This window comes from Cnephaeus nilssonii (genome assembly GCF_951640355.1).
Source record: "Cnephaeus nilssonii genome assembly, chromosome: 20".
NCBI lineage: Eukaryota > Metazoa > Chordata > Mammalia > Chiroptera > Vespertilionidae > Cnephaeus > Cnephaeus nilssonii.
Window position 1 is genome coordinate 25,640,904 of NC_137091.1, and position 16,665 is coordinate 25,657,568.

Sequence of the window (16,665 nt, forward strand, 5' to 3'; positions counted from 1 at the left end):
TTTAAAATGCAAAGGAGACTGATTAAAAAGACCGTTTTCCATGGGTTAAATGTCTCCTGTGTTATAACCCTCCAAGGCCATGCCAACCCTCAAAGCACTCCTAGGCCAGAATCCTTGGCTCACAGAGAAAGATCCCCTAGGGCCATGGTCGGCAAACTGCGGCTCGCGAGCCACATGCGGCTCTTTGGCCCCTTGAGTGTGGCTCTTCCACAAAATACCACGGCCTGGGCAAGTCTATTTTGAAGATGTGGCATTAGAAGAAGTTTAAGTTTAAAAAATTTGGCTCTCAAAAGAAATTTCAATCGTCGTACTGCTGATATTTGGCTCTGTTGACTAATGAGTTTGCCGACCACTGCCTAGGGTCCTCAAAGTATAAAGCAACCCTATTATAAATTCATTTTCTCATCTCTTCTTGCCACTCCCCTACTCACAAACTCTACCTTCTGACCTTATCCTGTTCTCCAAACTGAACTCCCTCTCCTGCCCCTGAAATACCCTAATTTCCAGGGCTGTTCCAGGTTCTCTAAAACACTCTGCACTCTCCTGCTTCTGGAGCTTTGCTTCAGCTGTCCCCCGGGCCTAGAATGCTATCGCCATCTACCTTTACACATCGAATCCTCAGGGCCACCAGCATTGCTTCTCTTCCAGACAGCTGTCTCTTTCTCCCCAAGTGCCCAGGAATGGGGCACCCCTGGGCCCCTGAGGCGGTCTGCCCAGGCCCTTCCGGAGTTCTCAGCACACTCAGCTCTGCAGCTGGTCATTGGGACCATCTGATCCCTTAATTAGCTTAATGAGCTTCAAGTTCTCTGGAAGAGAGGCTAGTCCTCTCTCTATCCCCAGTTGCCAGCACCCAGTGGGAGCAAAGTCAATGCCTCTTTGACTGTATTCTAAGGGGGGGGGGGGGGGGGATAATGGCAGAAATGATCTCAAAAGGCTAAGGGAAGAAAAGAGTTTCCAACCATGAGGCGGCTCTCCTCTGCGCATGCAGGTAACAGCAGCAGGTAAGAATATGGGCCTGGAGCTAGACCACTAGATCTGAATCCTGGAATAGTCACCTACCAACTGACAGACCACAGCACGGGCGGGTTACTTGCCTCCATATGCCTCAGTTTCCTTATCTGTAAAATAGAGAAAGAGACCCTACCTCCTAGGACAAACTGAGTTACTGTGCTTAGAACAGGGCATGGCTCCTGGCACAGGCTCAATAAATACATGTTGGCTTTTTCTGACATGGTATGTAAATTGTTTATTTATTTGTCTTTTCCTTATTTATTTGCTTTCTTCCCTAAATTGTGAGCATCTTGTCTCATTCATGGTTATATTCCCAGAGCGAGGCACACAGTGACTCACTTCTAGATGCACAGAGCTGGCTTCTAGCAGTCACTAAATGTTTGATGAAGAAAGCATAAATGGAGTTTATTGGTGATGTCACATATTTTACACAAACATTCTTAATAAAATACAGTTCTTACCATCCAGAACATTTCCCCTTCTCTTTGCCTGACCAAACGCTTCTTATCTTTCAGGCCTCAGGTTAGACGTGGGCCTCTACCACCTGGAAGCCCTTTCTCTAACCTCCTAGTTCCAGTGGGTCCTGCACTCATGCAGGGCACTCGCACGCACATCACAGTTCAGCCACTTTCTCAGGTTTTCCCAATGGAGTGTGAGCTGGGCAAGGACAGCAACCATCTCTTACACACATCCATGGCCTCGGCACCCAACACCATGCCTGGCACACACGGGTACTCAGTAAACCTGTGGCCAATTGTTTCTCTTTCACCATCAAGTGCCAGGAGGAGTCATCGGTGGGAAGCCAGACCAGCAATGGGACGTCGCGTTTAAACTCCAGGAGATCAGCACAGATCCACTCCTCACCAGTGTGAAGAAGTGCGAGAGAATTGAGAAAGGGGCCAAAGGTGGGAAAAACCACCTGACTTCTTTTTGACAGAAGAATTAAGAACTAACTTGGAGACAGGAACCTCCAGCCCAGTAGCACTGTCACGAAGATGGCAGGTGGAAGACTCAAGACTGACTTCCGTCGAGGACAGAAGTGACGGGGCCAGTCGTCCCGCTGCCCAGAAGTGGGGCCTCTTGAATTCACTTTGCTGGTTTTCTTAAGCAGAATAAGAATTAATATCCTAGTATTGATGACAAAGCAACAGGGCATATGGTGGGAGGGTAAGGAAGCGTGCCTCTGAGGAAAGCAAGGGGCTCCATAAGCAGCGCGGTCTAAGAAGGCGGGGGGGGGAAGAAATTAACATTCTCTCAGCACTGACAGGAGCCGGGACCCATCATTTAATCCCTTGTGGTAAGTACTGTTATTCCCATAGTGCAGAGGGGAAAGCCGAGGCCCGAGAGCTGCCCAGTCAGTGACTCAGCCAGAGACAGTTTGCACTTGAATTCAAAGCCCACACTCATGCCCTCCAGTTTCTTCCTCACCATGCTGCCTCCAAAGTTCACAGCAAGTTTTAAAGAGAAATCTCAAAATCCTCTCTGTAGCTGGGACTTCTACTAAGAAATCCACTGCATTTCCTCTTCCATCGTGAGGGACTACACTAAGAACAGAAAATACCACCCAAATGAAATGCACTCTGCTGCACATGATCCCGCACAACCCTTGATGGAGTGCAGTGTGTGTGTGTGTGTGTGCGGCGGGGGAGGGAAGGGAGGAGGGTGGTGGAATGAACCCAGGAGCTTAATTAAGATCTGGCGAGACTGTGTGAATATTAAGGGTGGAGAAGCGTAGCAAGTCGGGCCTTCATGGCAGATGGTGAAAACAACTCTCAGATGAGACAGGGGAAAGGGAATCCTTGAGCTGCTGCAAAGAGCCCTGACAAAACACTAGCTCTCCGTGACAGGCTACAGGAGCAGGAGCGCAGTGAGATGGCAAGACAAGCCCAGGTGGAGGGGTGATGCCGCGACAGTGAGGGGAGCATTTAGCAGGTATGAGGAGAATTCACAGTGGGGCCTCAGGACCCACATCTGAAGCAGGAAAGGCTTCTTGCTTCCTCTTTTGTCCATTCATTCATTCACTCCAATATTTGGCGGGTATTTCTTAAGCACCTACTCTATGCCTGGCACTGTTAGGTGCAGGAGATACAACTGTGAGGGAAAACAGAGTCCAGGCCTGCCCCAGTGGAGCTCATGGCCTAGTGAGGGAGGCAGAGCTTATCCAGGTAATCAGGTTGTGGCCATTTCAAATGGGGGTGAGCGCTGTCAGTGAAGTAACACGGTTCTACGTGTGCAAACGAAACTGGAGGCTGACCTACAAGGGGGGTCGGGGGAGGTTTCCACTGCTTGAGCGAGCCATGGAGGATGGAAAGGTGAAGTACTCACAAGTGGGCTGGAGGGGAGGGGAACACAGGGAAACGGTGTGGGGAAGGGTGGGAGGCAGACCTGGAGAGTGCGGGCTGCATGAGGGCTTCCTTCCGCCTTCCAGAAAGAATCTAAAACACCGTCCTGGCTCCATCTGTCTGGTTCTTCAGCCGACCCTGACGCACAGGGAATTCCCCGGGGTCCCTTCAGCCTCCCCTGGGGGTGGTCAGGAACTGGCTGGGCTCCCATAGTCTTTGTGACCTGGTGTCACACACCCACATGCTGACCCAGGCTCTGTGGCCCTGTGCATGCTGTCCTCTGTCATCCCACCACCCCTGCCTCTCTCCTCATTCATTCTGGCTCATTCTATCAGACTCAGCTTGCATGTCACCTCCTCCAAGGAGTCCATTCCTAACTCCCCTCCCAAGGTGGCTTAGGACTCTGCCTACAGCTCCCTCAGTGTCTTCTGCACATCTCCATGATGGCATAAGGTATTTCAATGATTTGTCTGCACAGTGTCTGGTATACAGCAGTTGCCTGGTGAATACTGGTTGAGTTAACATATATAACAAGGGATCATATGCACAATATGTAATGTGCTCTAAAAATCAAATAGGAAACTACAAAGACTCAGGTAGAAAAATGGGCAAAGGACTGAAATAACAATAGCTAATATTTATCAAATGTCTATCATATGCCAGGTAATATGCTAGGGGCTTTTTATGAATAAAATCACTTATACTTTACCCCAACTCCATGAGGTATGAATATATCTGCATCTTATGAATGAACAATTTGGCCCAGAGAAGCTAAGCAATTTGCCTGAAGCAATATGGCCAAATGCCCTTGTCCACCCATCATACTGAGTGTCACCTTCTCTACACTTGGCCCAACTATGCTTGGGCCACTCCCAGGGAAAGAAACACAGCGGCGGGAACATGAGAAGATGCTCACCCTCGTCTGCAAACTAAAATCAAAACAGCAGAGGCTGGGGAAGCAGGACAATGACTGGCAATGCCAGGGCTGGCAAGAGTGTGCATCCTTGGAGGCAGCCTAAATGCCCATCAGAGAGAGGACCACTTACCTGCACACTATAAAACCCTGGGCCGCTAAAGGGGGGAAGCAGATCCACACGCCTGACACAGACAGGTTTCTGAGTTTAAAGCAAGATGTTCTCACCATCTCCGACCTTTACTCAGATGTCATCTTCTCAGTGGAGGCCTTGGTTTCTTACCTGTGCGCATGTGTATGTATGTCTTTTCATCTAAGGCCCAGAGGAAAATCACTCAGGACCGGAGGGTCCAGCCGGCACGCCAAGTCAGCATCAAAGGAAGGCTGCCAGAACTTCCTCAGGACCCAGGGAAAGGTGTGCTGATTTTTGAACCTAAATCCTGGAAGTGCCTTTTTTTCCTGTATAAAATGGCTCACAGACCTCTGACAGCTTCAGCATCGCCAGACCTGACACCACATCCCAACTCCTCGCCTCGGTGTTCTGTGTCTACTCTGAGCCTCAGTTTCCCCACCTAGAAGCAAGACCATTCGTAGCTAACCCTGTTATGATGCTATGTAGTTAAGTTGCTAAATCCGAAAACCACTGAGGAGATGACGTAGAATCCGGACAGCAGACACAAAGAACGAGGCTCAGACTGTGGAAGGAGTTCAGCATCACCATAATCATCGGGGTGGGGGTGAGGGTGGGGGACAAGCTGTGAGTCTGGGGGTTCACCCCAATGGAAAGGAGCAGCTTTTCACTAATGGTGGCAAACTGATTTTTAGTACTGTTTTGCAACCCTCTGCAGGCTTTTACTGCTTGCACCTGGGGGTGGACTTCTACTCCCCACCCCACTTACGTTGGTTTACCACTGATGATGAATGGCACCTTGGAAACAGCTCCTAAGGTGTTTTGTTTTGTTTTTTTGGTGTGCTGCTTTTTTTTTTTTTTTTAATGTGTTTGAGAGAAGAAAACTATCTGAGCTGGCAGGGAAAGCAATTAGTCCATTTCCGAATCTTGACAGTGGTCAAGATTCCATCTACCTCTTTTGGATGCCAAAATCAAATCCAGGATCGGGGAACCAATTGGGAGCATGGATTTCGCCCCTTGGACCTGCCACAGGTCAAGTTCGCAGTCAGATTTTCCATCCCAGCCTGGCACTTTCCACACAGAGGCAGTGGCCAAGTTGGACCGGTCTTCACATTACCACATAAAAGGGTTTCATTAGCACAAATCACTTACTTGCCACACGTTGAAAGACAAAACATAAGAACCCCTTAGGTTTTTGTTGTTGTTATTGGTTTGGAAAATGACCCACTTTTGAAAAAGAAAAAGGTTGGTCAAAGTCTGTTGGCTTGGGAGTGGGCGTTTGAACTGTGTTAAAAGAACAGCTGTGCCCAGGGAAACACATACCTGTGTTAACAGAGGCTGCAGCATGGACGCCCTCTGTGGACTTCCTGTGATTTATTAGATGTCCTGGGGCCGCTGCCATGACACATGGGCTGCCCTGAGCCAGCTTCCCCTAGGCCTCTTCCAGGGACAAGCTGGGCACCATCAGAGGCAGTGGTGATTCTAAAGGTCATGAGCTGGGGTCCAGTTCAGGGCACAGAGTGAGAAGTTTCTGGCACAGTCATGATTTTGAGGAAGTATTGAGGATATGGTAGTAGGCCCGGGAGGGTTATTCAGGACTTTGACAACCATATCTTCAAGTGAAACTGACCTATAATTTTCCTGGCTCCTCCTCCCGTCTGGTCTGGAAATCCAGGTTATATTGGCCTCATCAACAGAGCTGGAGTGCTTTCTCTTTTTCTGTTCTCTGCAACCATTTGGATAAGAAAGGGATTATCTGTTCTAGAATATTTGGTAGACTTGCCTGTAAAACCGTTGGGCCTTCTGTGCCTTCTCCCCTGCTTTTTTATGAGAGGTCTATAATGGCTGAGTTAATGACTTCTTCAATTGTTACTGCTTTATTCAGGTTTTCGAGTCCTCCTTGTGTCTGTTTTGTTAGTTGTATTTTTCTACTGACCATTTTATCAGGTTTTCAAACTGAATGACATAGAGTTAGTCATAGTATCTCAGGCTTGGAAGGATTACATGCATCCAGGGAAAAAGCAAAAGGGTGAGCCCAAGAAGTGGCTCCTGCCCCACCAGCACTCCCGGCCCCATTCAAGACACGTGTGTGGAACTGACTGGGCAGTGATCTGGTGGCCAGCTCTGCCTGGGTTTCTCTTCTAATCCCAACCTGAACATTTGTAACCTCAGTCTCCTCGATGGAGTAGGTACATCAACAGCTACCACTTAGGACTGCTATGAGGATCACGAAAAGTACTTTGTAAACTCCAAGGCCTCATCATTCCCATACTCTCAAACTTTCAATTTATAAATTCTCAAGAATGCAAACTTAAGGTCCAGCCCAAAGGCACTTCAAATCTCCCCAATGCCACCAACTGGTAATTCTCCTTGTTTTTCTTGAATTTATTGGGGTGACCTTGGTTAATAAAATTATACAGGTTTCAGGTGTACAATTCTGTAATACATCATCTGTATATTGTATTGTGTGTTCACCACCCCAAGTCAAGTCTCCTTCCATCACCATTGATACCCCCCTTTACCCTCTTCACCCAGCTCCCGAACCCCCTCCCCTCTGACAGCTGTCAGTCTGTTCTCTGTATCTGTGAGTCTGTTACCACCAACCAGTATTCTCAATCACTGTCTGGAGCAGTGGTTCTGAAACTGGGTCCCTGGCCCTGCAGCTGTATCTGGGAACTTGCTGGAAATGCAGATTCTCAGCCCCCCTCCCCCAAACCTACTAAATCAGAAACTCTGGGGTTGGCACAGCAGTCTGAGGGGGGGGGGGGTGTTTGTTTTTTTATTTGTTTTTTCAATTTTAGTAATCTGTGTTTTAACCCCCCCCTCCCCCAGGATCTGATATTGGTTTGATGTTCCAGAGCCCTATATTCTTGAAAGTCCCAGGGCATGTCTCAAGCTCACGCTCAGTTCTGAAGTGCTGTTAAACTCCATTATGTTCAACAAAGAAAAAAAACTATAATCATGTTGAAAGAGTGAGTAGGAAGAAATAAATAAACATTATACAAGTGAAAGCTGAGATAATTTTAAAGATCAATGGAGAGAACATGACGAATGCTGCACGTTGGTGTGGGATGACTCACTCGATGATAGGAACAATGCTGAAAACACGAATCAAGCACAGTGTCTGGGATGCAGTGCCTGCGCGACAGACAACAGTCTCAGGACACAGGGAAAATGATCTCAAATTCATAGAAATGTGAACACAGGGCCACAGGCTCAGCACCAAGAGTGGAAACTCACTGGCTTCATGGGAGTCCGGAGAATGCTGGGCATCTGTGTGTTGTGCTGGGGTTTAGAGTGACAGGTTGGCTCCTAGTTAGGGATGTTCCCACAGGTGAAAGGCTCACCTGAATCCGTAATGTGTCGATGCTCTAGCCCAGGGGTTCTCAAACTTTTTAAACAGGGGGCCAGTTCACTGTCCCTCAGACCGTTGGAGGGCCGGACTATAGTTTTTAAAAAAACTATGAACAGATTCCTATGCACACTGCACATATCTTATTTTGAAGTAAAAAACCAAAACGGCAAAAACACCCGCACGTGGCCCGCGGGCCGTAGTTTGAGGACGCCTGCTAGCCTGTTTACTAGTAGGCCAGAGAGCACGAACCAGTCTCCCTGGACCAGACCACAGGAGTTAGCTAACCGAAAGTTTTTCCATACAGATGAAACTGCTCTGTTTTAGAGAAAAAGAGATGCCTGGTAGGAAGTGCATCAGCAAGGAGAAATTATGTCAGGTTTTAAACTTGGAAGGACCAAATCACATTCCCATTTACAAAGTGAAAATCCAACCATTATCTTTTGGATCTACCCCAATGGATCGATAAACCATCACTTACAACCAAACGCATCCACAGGAACTAATGGACATACATACCCAGGGCCATTAAAATTCAGCATTTAAAATGCAGAACCCCCCACCCTATCTCCTGAGATCCCGATTCATTCAATTGGGGTGGAGCCCGTTTTTAACAAGCTCCCTAAGGGATACTGAGGCAGATGGTCCCCGGACCACAGGGCCGATTGCCATTGTGGAAGAAAAATTGGAATCAAGAGCCGTACTGAGTCGCTTCACAAACACTGCTGGGGAGAATGCAGCCTGAAACCAAAACACCACCCTCCGGAGCCCCGATTTAGCACTTGTTCCCACAGCACAGATCAGGGAAGTCAGCAGTAAATGAGTAACGTGTTACATAATTTGCTTCTCTGTATGCAGAACCTTAATCCACCAAAGAGAAGTTAAAATCATATAAAAAGCAACAGCCCACCCCCAAAACAAATGCTGGGAAAGCGTAGCCAGGATCTCCCCAGCCACCTTCTGCTAGACAAAGATGAGTCCTCCTCGGTGCTGAAAACCCCATCAGCTCGCCCTTGTGCCACTGGGAAGTGGACCCTTTGGTAAAGGTGGCCAGGAACAGCGGGGGGAGAGGGGGTAAAAGAGGAGGAGGAAGAGGACATTCGTTTCACATGAGCACTGACATGGCATCATCAAGGCTTCCCTCTTGTTGAAAACATAAGTGGAAACATGTACTTGAGTATACCTCTGACCCGTTTCTGGAAAGTTCTGGAACCACAACACACCTTCTGCCTTGGATCTTGTCCAAGAACCCCAAACCACCCTCTCTCTCTAGAAAGGATTCCCAATCTTTTCCTCTCCCCAGTTACCCCAAGACCTGAACAATAAGCTAGTTCTCACCAGAGTGTTAAAGGCTGACAGTGGTTGGGGCATTTATCACCCCAGCGACCACAGAAGATGTCAAGGTGGGAATGGCAAAGGCACGTCATGTATATAACATATTTATTACTCCTAATGAGCCAACCTCAGGAGTTCTCAACTAGTTCTCAACTGGTTCTAGACGGAGGTAGAGACATCCACTTTGAACTTATTGGAGCATATATTGTAAGTTTCAGAGGAATTAGTCCTTATCTATCTTTTTATTATGCTACTCCAAGCAGCTAAATAGTGACTAACCCTTAGGAAGTTTTCAAAAAAAATAAGTATTGAATTGACTTACATTGACATCTGATATATAACTTAATTGCCACCCATATTGCCACAGTGCATTAGAGTTACCCAGGGTACTTGTGAAAAAAACCATCTTCTCCCTGGCCACTGTGGCTCCGTTGGTTGGGTGTCATCCTGTGCACCACGAGGTTCCCAGTTTGATTCCCTGTCAGGGCACATGCTTGGGATGTCGGCTCGACCATCAGTGGGGAGCGTGCAGGAGGCAGCTGATCTATGTTTCTCTCTCTCCCCGCCTCCCTCTCTCTCTCTAAAAAAAAAAACAATAAAAGTATATTTAAATAAACAAATACAAATAAAAGCCCATCTTCTGGGCTCCACCCCAGACATAGTAAATCAGACTCTCTGGGACCTGCTTTCTTAACAAGGTGCCAGCCAATCTTGCACATGTGCAATCTGAGAACCACTGCCTCCACCTTATGGGGAATCTCCAGGACACCAATGCTATGGGACGTAATTAAACAACAGGGCCCTTTGGGAACACTCAAAGCAGAACACAATAGAGGCAGGCAGCTTCCTCCTCTCTACCAAGGATTGGCCCCAGTGGAGTACAGAACACAGGAAAAACTGGGGCCAACAAGACACCTGAGGTGAGAAAGGTCTGGAGAAGCATTCTGGAGTTCAGGTTGGACATGAACAAGGCCACCTCTGATCCCAGCAGGCTTGTCCTTGCCTATTTCCCCCAATGTGGGGTAGCATGCCCATCATCAGATCACGAACCATGGAGCACCGACTAGGTCAAAGGATGGAGAGCAAATGGCTAGCACTCTGCCCCACTTGGAAAGTTGCAGTAGACAAGAGGTACACCTTCATCTAGACTTCTCCACTGCCTTCTCTCCTTCATGCTGCAGTTTGGCAGCTTAAGTGAGCAAACTATCCTCCCTCATGCTTCTCCCATCTCTCTGCAGCCATATTTTGAGCCAGGACAGGGCACTTCTACCAGCCAGGGTATGAGGAATCATGCCCAGGTTTCTTCTGTCTGCATCCCAGAAGCTCCCCTCGCCAGCCACCCTCCCCAAGACAGGGAATTCCTTTACTGCCAGCAGTTGTCACAGGAGCATCAAACACGGATGTTTGTGCCAGGCCTCATTTACACGAGCCCACTCCTCCTGGAAAGGTGAATTTTTTAAGCAAACAGCGTTTACATATGGTAGCAGGCAGAGTCAAGTCAGCATCAGGAATCCCCAGTCGGAAACGGGAATCAATCTGGGGCAGAGACTGCTAATAAATCCTGACTGGGTGAAACTCCTCTCTGGAGAAGGTGGAACCTGCAAGCGATTGCTCAGATTCCCCGGCAAGAGTCCCTGAAGACATCACACTCTCCCCAGCGGGACAAGAGCACTCGGAACTCTGAAAGCACCATCACCCATCCCTCCGGGAGCTCTTCCAGCCTGTCCCACCGGTGTCCACGCACCCCTGTTCCCACTCACACCCTGCTTCCACCCAGGCCATTGAGGGCCCTACGCTGTTGGGCACAGGCACTCCACACTCGTGCAAGATTTCCTGACATCCCAAGGCTCAGGGTACTGGCAGCTAAGGAAAAAAAATGCCACCACATAAACACACAGGTATCCAAGAACTGGGGGAGTGCACGTAGGAGATACACACAGCTAACCTGGAAGACTCAGCCATAAGGACTCAGTCTGGGAGCAATTTGACTATTAGAGAAATGTCCGACTTGGGAGTGTGAATTACCTGGGTTATTGCCTCCTCTGTCTTTAAGTTTGCCTTTGGGAACTCGGTAAGGGGGAGGAATTCTATCATCTTTGCTGTTACCTCCAGGATGGAGTAAGAAGTTAGGGGCCAACAAAAAGAATGTGCACAGGATGGGACAGGGCAGCATGTAGGATGTAACTCAGAAATGGGAAAAGGTCATGCATGTTAGCTATAGATGAGGGGCAAGAGGCTCCAGCTTACAAATGAGTTAGTAGAATCCAAGTCCAAACTGGGTCTGAGGAGGACCAGACCCCAACCCAGACCTCACCTCTGTGAGCTACACTGCCAGGCACCCCAGGAGATTGAAAGCAAAGGGCTCTGAGAGGTGTGTGCCACCCCAAAAAGGCACTGGCCCTCAAGGGACATGAGCCTCAGATCCTGGTAGGTCAGGACTTTGAGATACCCTCACAGGAGAACATCTAGGACGGTTACCATGGCCTCGGGTGTCTTCAAGTGCAGTCAGGAATTTTGGACCCATTCCAGCCCTTGGCTGGAGTACCACTGGCCTGCCCTCCCCTACATGCATGGGTGTCTGTAACCAATGTGAGCACATGCCCAAGTCCACATGGCCCTAGGTGAGAGAGACGAAGGGAGAATTACTGCCTAGCTAAACGTCAGGGGCAGATGGGGTCTTGTGCGTGCATGCAAAGCCCCCACCGCCACGGCTGGAGCCAAACGCAGGAGAAAGACAAGCCACATACCGAGCCCGTTCTCTGCCAGTGCCGCATGGGTGATATCACACTCGCCCAGGTCTTGCTCGCCAATGTCATTCAAATCCAAGCCGGGCTGGTGGGACCCGTTTCCAAAGTGCCTCTCGTCCTTCTCGGATCCAGTGTCCCCGTTTTCCATTCCATTTTGAGCCTTTTTCAGGGGCATAATTTGCAAACCACTGGGGGTAGTCCTGTAAGACACCGTCTTGGCGGCCCTGTCGCCTGCCGCAGGGGGCTTGGCTGGATACCCTTTCTTCGGCTTGGACAGGGAAGGGTTGATTCGCTTCCGTTTATGAGAAGTCCCCTTGCTCTTACCAGATTCTGAAGGTCTACTGGAGAGTTTCTCCACCGATGGGCCTCGGCTGTCGCGCAGGAGCTTGGAGGCGCTGGCCTGCTTCCCTGACTTGATCCTCTTGTCCTTGGACACGTGCAGCCCATTGAATTCATCGATAAACTCCTCACAGTGCAGCAGATGGTGCTCTGGCTCCCACGTGTCCTCTGTGCTCCCGTAGCCTTTCCATCGGATGAGGTACTCCCATTTTCCTTTCTTGTTCTTTCTCTTGTCGACAATCCTTTCGACCTGGGATACAAGATGAGAGCCAGGAAAGAGAGAAAGGAAAAAATCAGTCCCGGTCAACAAGAACAGCACAAAGCCCTCCGGACAGAGGCTACGTCCTGGCCAGGGGCAGGGGGCAACGCTCCAAGGGCACTTTCAGGAGCGGTCAAGGTGGCTGGTTTATTTTAGGACATCACTGAATGGAACCCAAGGTACATGGTCATTTCCCATGATTTACTGATGCTATGCCTGGCTGGTGGCATCTGTCTGTCCATCCATCCACGGCTTATTCTTGCTTGAAATCACATTGCAAGTTTTCATTAAAGATCTTTATTCTTTTCATTGCACCAAAGTAGAATCAGACTTTTAAAGGCCAATTTGCTGTTGGTTTTTCACCCCTACTACTGCTGCTGCTGCTACTACTACTACTACTACTAATAATAATAATAATAATAATAATAAATAATACGTAATATTTATTAAGCATTTATATGGTAGGCACTACTATGCTGATGTATCCTTACTTATAATACTAATGATTAGTAACATTCATTGGGCACATATGAGGCAGACATTACACTAAATGCTGTGCATGGATGTCCCCATTTCCTTTTGTCCTGACAACAACCCAATGCGGTAAGTATTCTTTCTAACCCCATTTTACAGTGAGGAAACTTGGGCTCAGAGAGATGAAATCACTCACCAAATTCCAATCTGGTAAAGGTAGGGCTGGGATTGGAACCACACTCCCCCGAGATGTATTTTCTTAATCATTACGCCATACCAACTCTCAATAACAAAAACCTTCCATATTGATAAAAATGAATTGATTTGCCAAAACCCAATTCCCCCCATTCAGAGTCCCATGCTGCAACACTGAGGGTGAAACTGAGGCAAAGTGATAGGTAATATTTGCAAAGACCCTATTATGTGCCTTGTATAACCCCATGAGTGTATTCATACTATTATTCCTCCCATTTAATAGAAGAAGGGATTGAGGATGGGGCAACTCCCCATACAATGCAGGGCTAAGAGGGGTGAGATCTGAACCTAAATCCATCTGGCTGTAAAGCCACGTGCTACTGTCTTCATACCTTTAAATGTAAGATAATCTCCTCTGTCTTCAAGTAATCCCATGGAAAATCACACTTAGGAAAATGCCAGTCCTAACGCTAATAACCAGTGTATCTAGGTGAAGGGTATGTGAGGGTCATTCATTAACCTTTCAACTTTGCTACAGATTTGAATTTTTTAATTAAAAAAGTGACAGAAAATTTTAATGCTCTACCCCCAACAAGCAAAATTTTAAAGAAAGATTAAAAAATTATATTCAAACATTTATTATATTTCAATGTCAACATAATATACTTTTCTAGAATAGAAATTTGACATTAAGTAATAACCTAGAAATTTATAAAAAGAAAAAATAATATGAGAGGGGGAAAGTGGGTATATAGTTGATAATTGTTGAAGGTGGAGAATGGGTATGTGGAGGTTCATTATATGACTGTTAACATGTTTAAATTTTTATGTTTAATTTTTTCCATAATAAAAAGTAAGAAAATTTTGAACACTGAGATTTTTGTACCACCACAGAGGCTATGAAAAGTAATTAAATGACTTTCATTGCTTTGCACTAAATAAATAAGCAAATAGCTAAGACATACTGCTTCTTCATAATACTGCTTCTTCGTAGACAATTTTAATTGTCTCCTTAATTGATTAATCTCCAATCAAATAGGCTTACTTCTATTAAAATTTCTTTCCTTATAAAATGCCCTGTGAACATCTGTTTTAAATTTAGTAAATAATTTTTAGCAGTATAACACAAACTCCAACAGTTTTAAAAAGTAAAATCATACAAAACTAATATAACTTCCAATCTTTGGGTCAGGGAATGGGTCTAGCTAAGCATTCATTTATGACAATGTTCAGGAAGTCAAGAGTGTTTCTGGAAGAGCCTGCAGTTTGCACATTTGGAGGATGTTGAAGGGGGGAAACCTCCACAGGTTGACAGAGGGAGGGAAGTGAATAAGCAAACAGCAGCATTCCTGAGAACACCAACCTACGAGAGTCAGGAGCAAGCCCAGATATGTCTTGGGAGCTAAGGAATTTGTGTTGACAAGAGGGTCTCCAGCTCCAGAAAGCATACGCTTGGCCCCCAGGATGGAGACACTTCTTCCCCAGAGGAAGCAGAAAACCACGCTAGACAAAGAGCCAACACAATGAATAGGTTTGTAGGTGGATGGGTAGGTGGACGGGTGAATGAATGGGTGAGTGGAAAAATGGATGGTTGGTGGAAGAATAAACAGGTGGGAGGATAGTAGAATCAGGGATGAATAAAAGGATGGGTAAATGGACTGATGATGGATGGGTGACGGGCAAAAGGGTGAGTAAGTGAATTCTGGAATAAATGGTGGCTGGATAGCATTCATTCATCCAAATGAGTGTGGCATAGTATTTAAGAGCACGGGCCATGGAGCAAGACTATCTGGCTTCAATCTCCTGCGAAGCCTTCTATCATGTGTTCTTGAGCAAGTTACTAAACCTCTTTGGGCCTCAGATGACTCATCTAGCAAGGGGGAAATAACAGTACGTCATAGGGTAGCTGTGGAGAGTATACAAATAAGTAGTTTTGCATTCCAAAGTAAAGGTCACTTAATCTTGCAAATTCTCCTGTGAATACAAACCTTGATGGTAATCTAAAGACAGATTATTTCCCTAGCCTGCAGAATATGACCCTCTTAGAATACACAATGCCTCCCGGGGAAGAAGACAAAGTCCACCCACTTAGATGGCTCTCAGAGTAGGGCTGCTGGAGAAGCCTGGGGAGTCAGCAAGGGTGCAGTGTCAACACCCCTAATTGGAACCACAACAAAGGTGGGGGGAGGGGGCAGCTTGGTTTTTCCCCCTCCACATTACTGGAGGACTGAGTCACAGAGTCACAAGTGGCTTTATAGGTGACAGAAAGGTCACTGCTGTCATCTCTGGTCCCATGCACAAATCCACTGCATGGCTTGACCACCATTTCTACTCAAATTAACCCAATGCCAACAATGAACCTTATTATTAACAGGGTTGTCCCTAATAGTTTGATGTGTGGAGAGGAAAAACTGTGGGCTCCACCACTTTCTACCCACATGACCCTGGGCAAATTGCCCAACCTCTCTGGACCTCAGTGTCCCCCTCTGTAAAATAGTAATAGCAATAATAATAACAACAATAATAATAGCAATGGCAACAGCTACCTGAAAGGTTATTGGGAGAAAGAAAGAAATACAATGGGGAGAGTAAAGTGCCTGAACACTACAGAGCACAAGGAGGAGAGTGGAATTGCTCTAATACGTATGAAACTTCAGAGGACAAAAGTGCTGTTATATACATTATTTCCTCCACACTTTAAACGTTTTTTTAAAGTTTTTTTCAGGTTTAGAAAAACAATTGTTTTTTTCTGAAAGACCAAAATGCCCACAAGGAATTCATACCCCATCATACTTCGAATGTGCCATCTTCTGGGACTTATCTCCTCCCTCACATACCGTGGAGGTTTTCTGACCCTCTTCTCCTTGTTTTCTCAGGAGCATCACAAATAGAATCAGAATTCTAATTTGTTCTGTTGTTAACCAAGACCCATGTTATTCATGATGTGATCTTGCGAAGGATGGCAAACTTCTCTGTCCGAGAAATTCTTTCTTCCTCTTAAGCTCCCCCAATCTCCACTACTATCTCCTAACTCCACATACCTGCTGACAACAGGTGCTGGGGGCTGGTTCCTGATGCCCCCACCCCCTACCTGCACAGGACCCCCTCCACATAGTGACAACCCCATCAATCCCCTTCCCTTTTCCATGCACTTGATAACCACACAGGGGTGATATTTTAAAACTTTATGCTCACACACACCCACCAGCTTCTCTTTTCAAAGACAAGCAATCTGAGACTATGGACTATTCCTTAGAGTTCAATCAAATCATTAATAACATTTACTCTCTGTAATTGCAGCTAATATGGCATGCCATTCTACTGCAGGTGGGGGCAGGAGAATTCTGATGCATTATTAGTGGTGCCACAATGACGAGTGGATAGCTATCTCATTAGGAAAACTAATGATGGCAATCACCATTATTAGAACACTAGTGGCCTGGTGCACAGATTCATCACATTGAAAGGAAATTAATTAGAAGAAATATTTTAATACCGCTATTCACCCTTTCTCTATAATAGAAGTGTCAACCAAATTCACGATCAACAATGACAGATCAAAACACAT

General features: G+C 46.7%; 1 protein-coding gene across 1 annotated transcript in view; it reads right to left on the reverse strand.

The window, feature by feature from the left end:
- The window catches only part of CDYL2 (chromodomain Y like 2), a 165,496-nt gene that overhangs the window by 43,123 nt on the left and 105,708 nt on the right, over window positions 1-16,665 (reverse strand). The window contains exon 2 of the mRNA XM_079760067.1: window positions 11,831-12,419. Within this exon, the coding sequence (XP_079616193.1) occupies window positions 11,831-12,419 (589 nt within the window). The remainder of the gene's footprint in view (window positions 1-11,830; window positions 12,420-16,665) is intronic.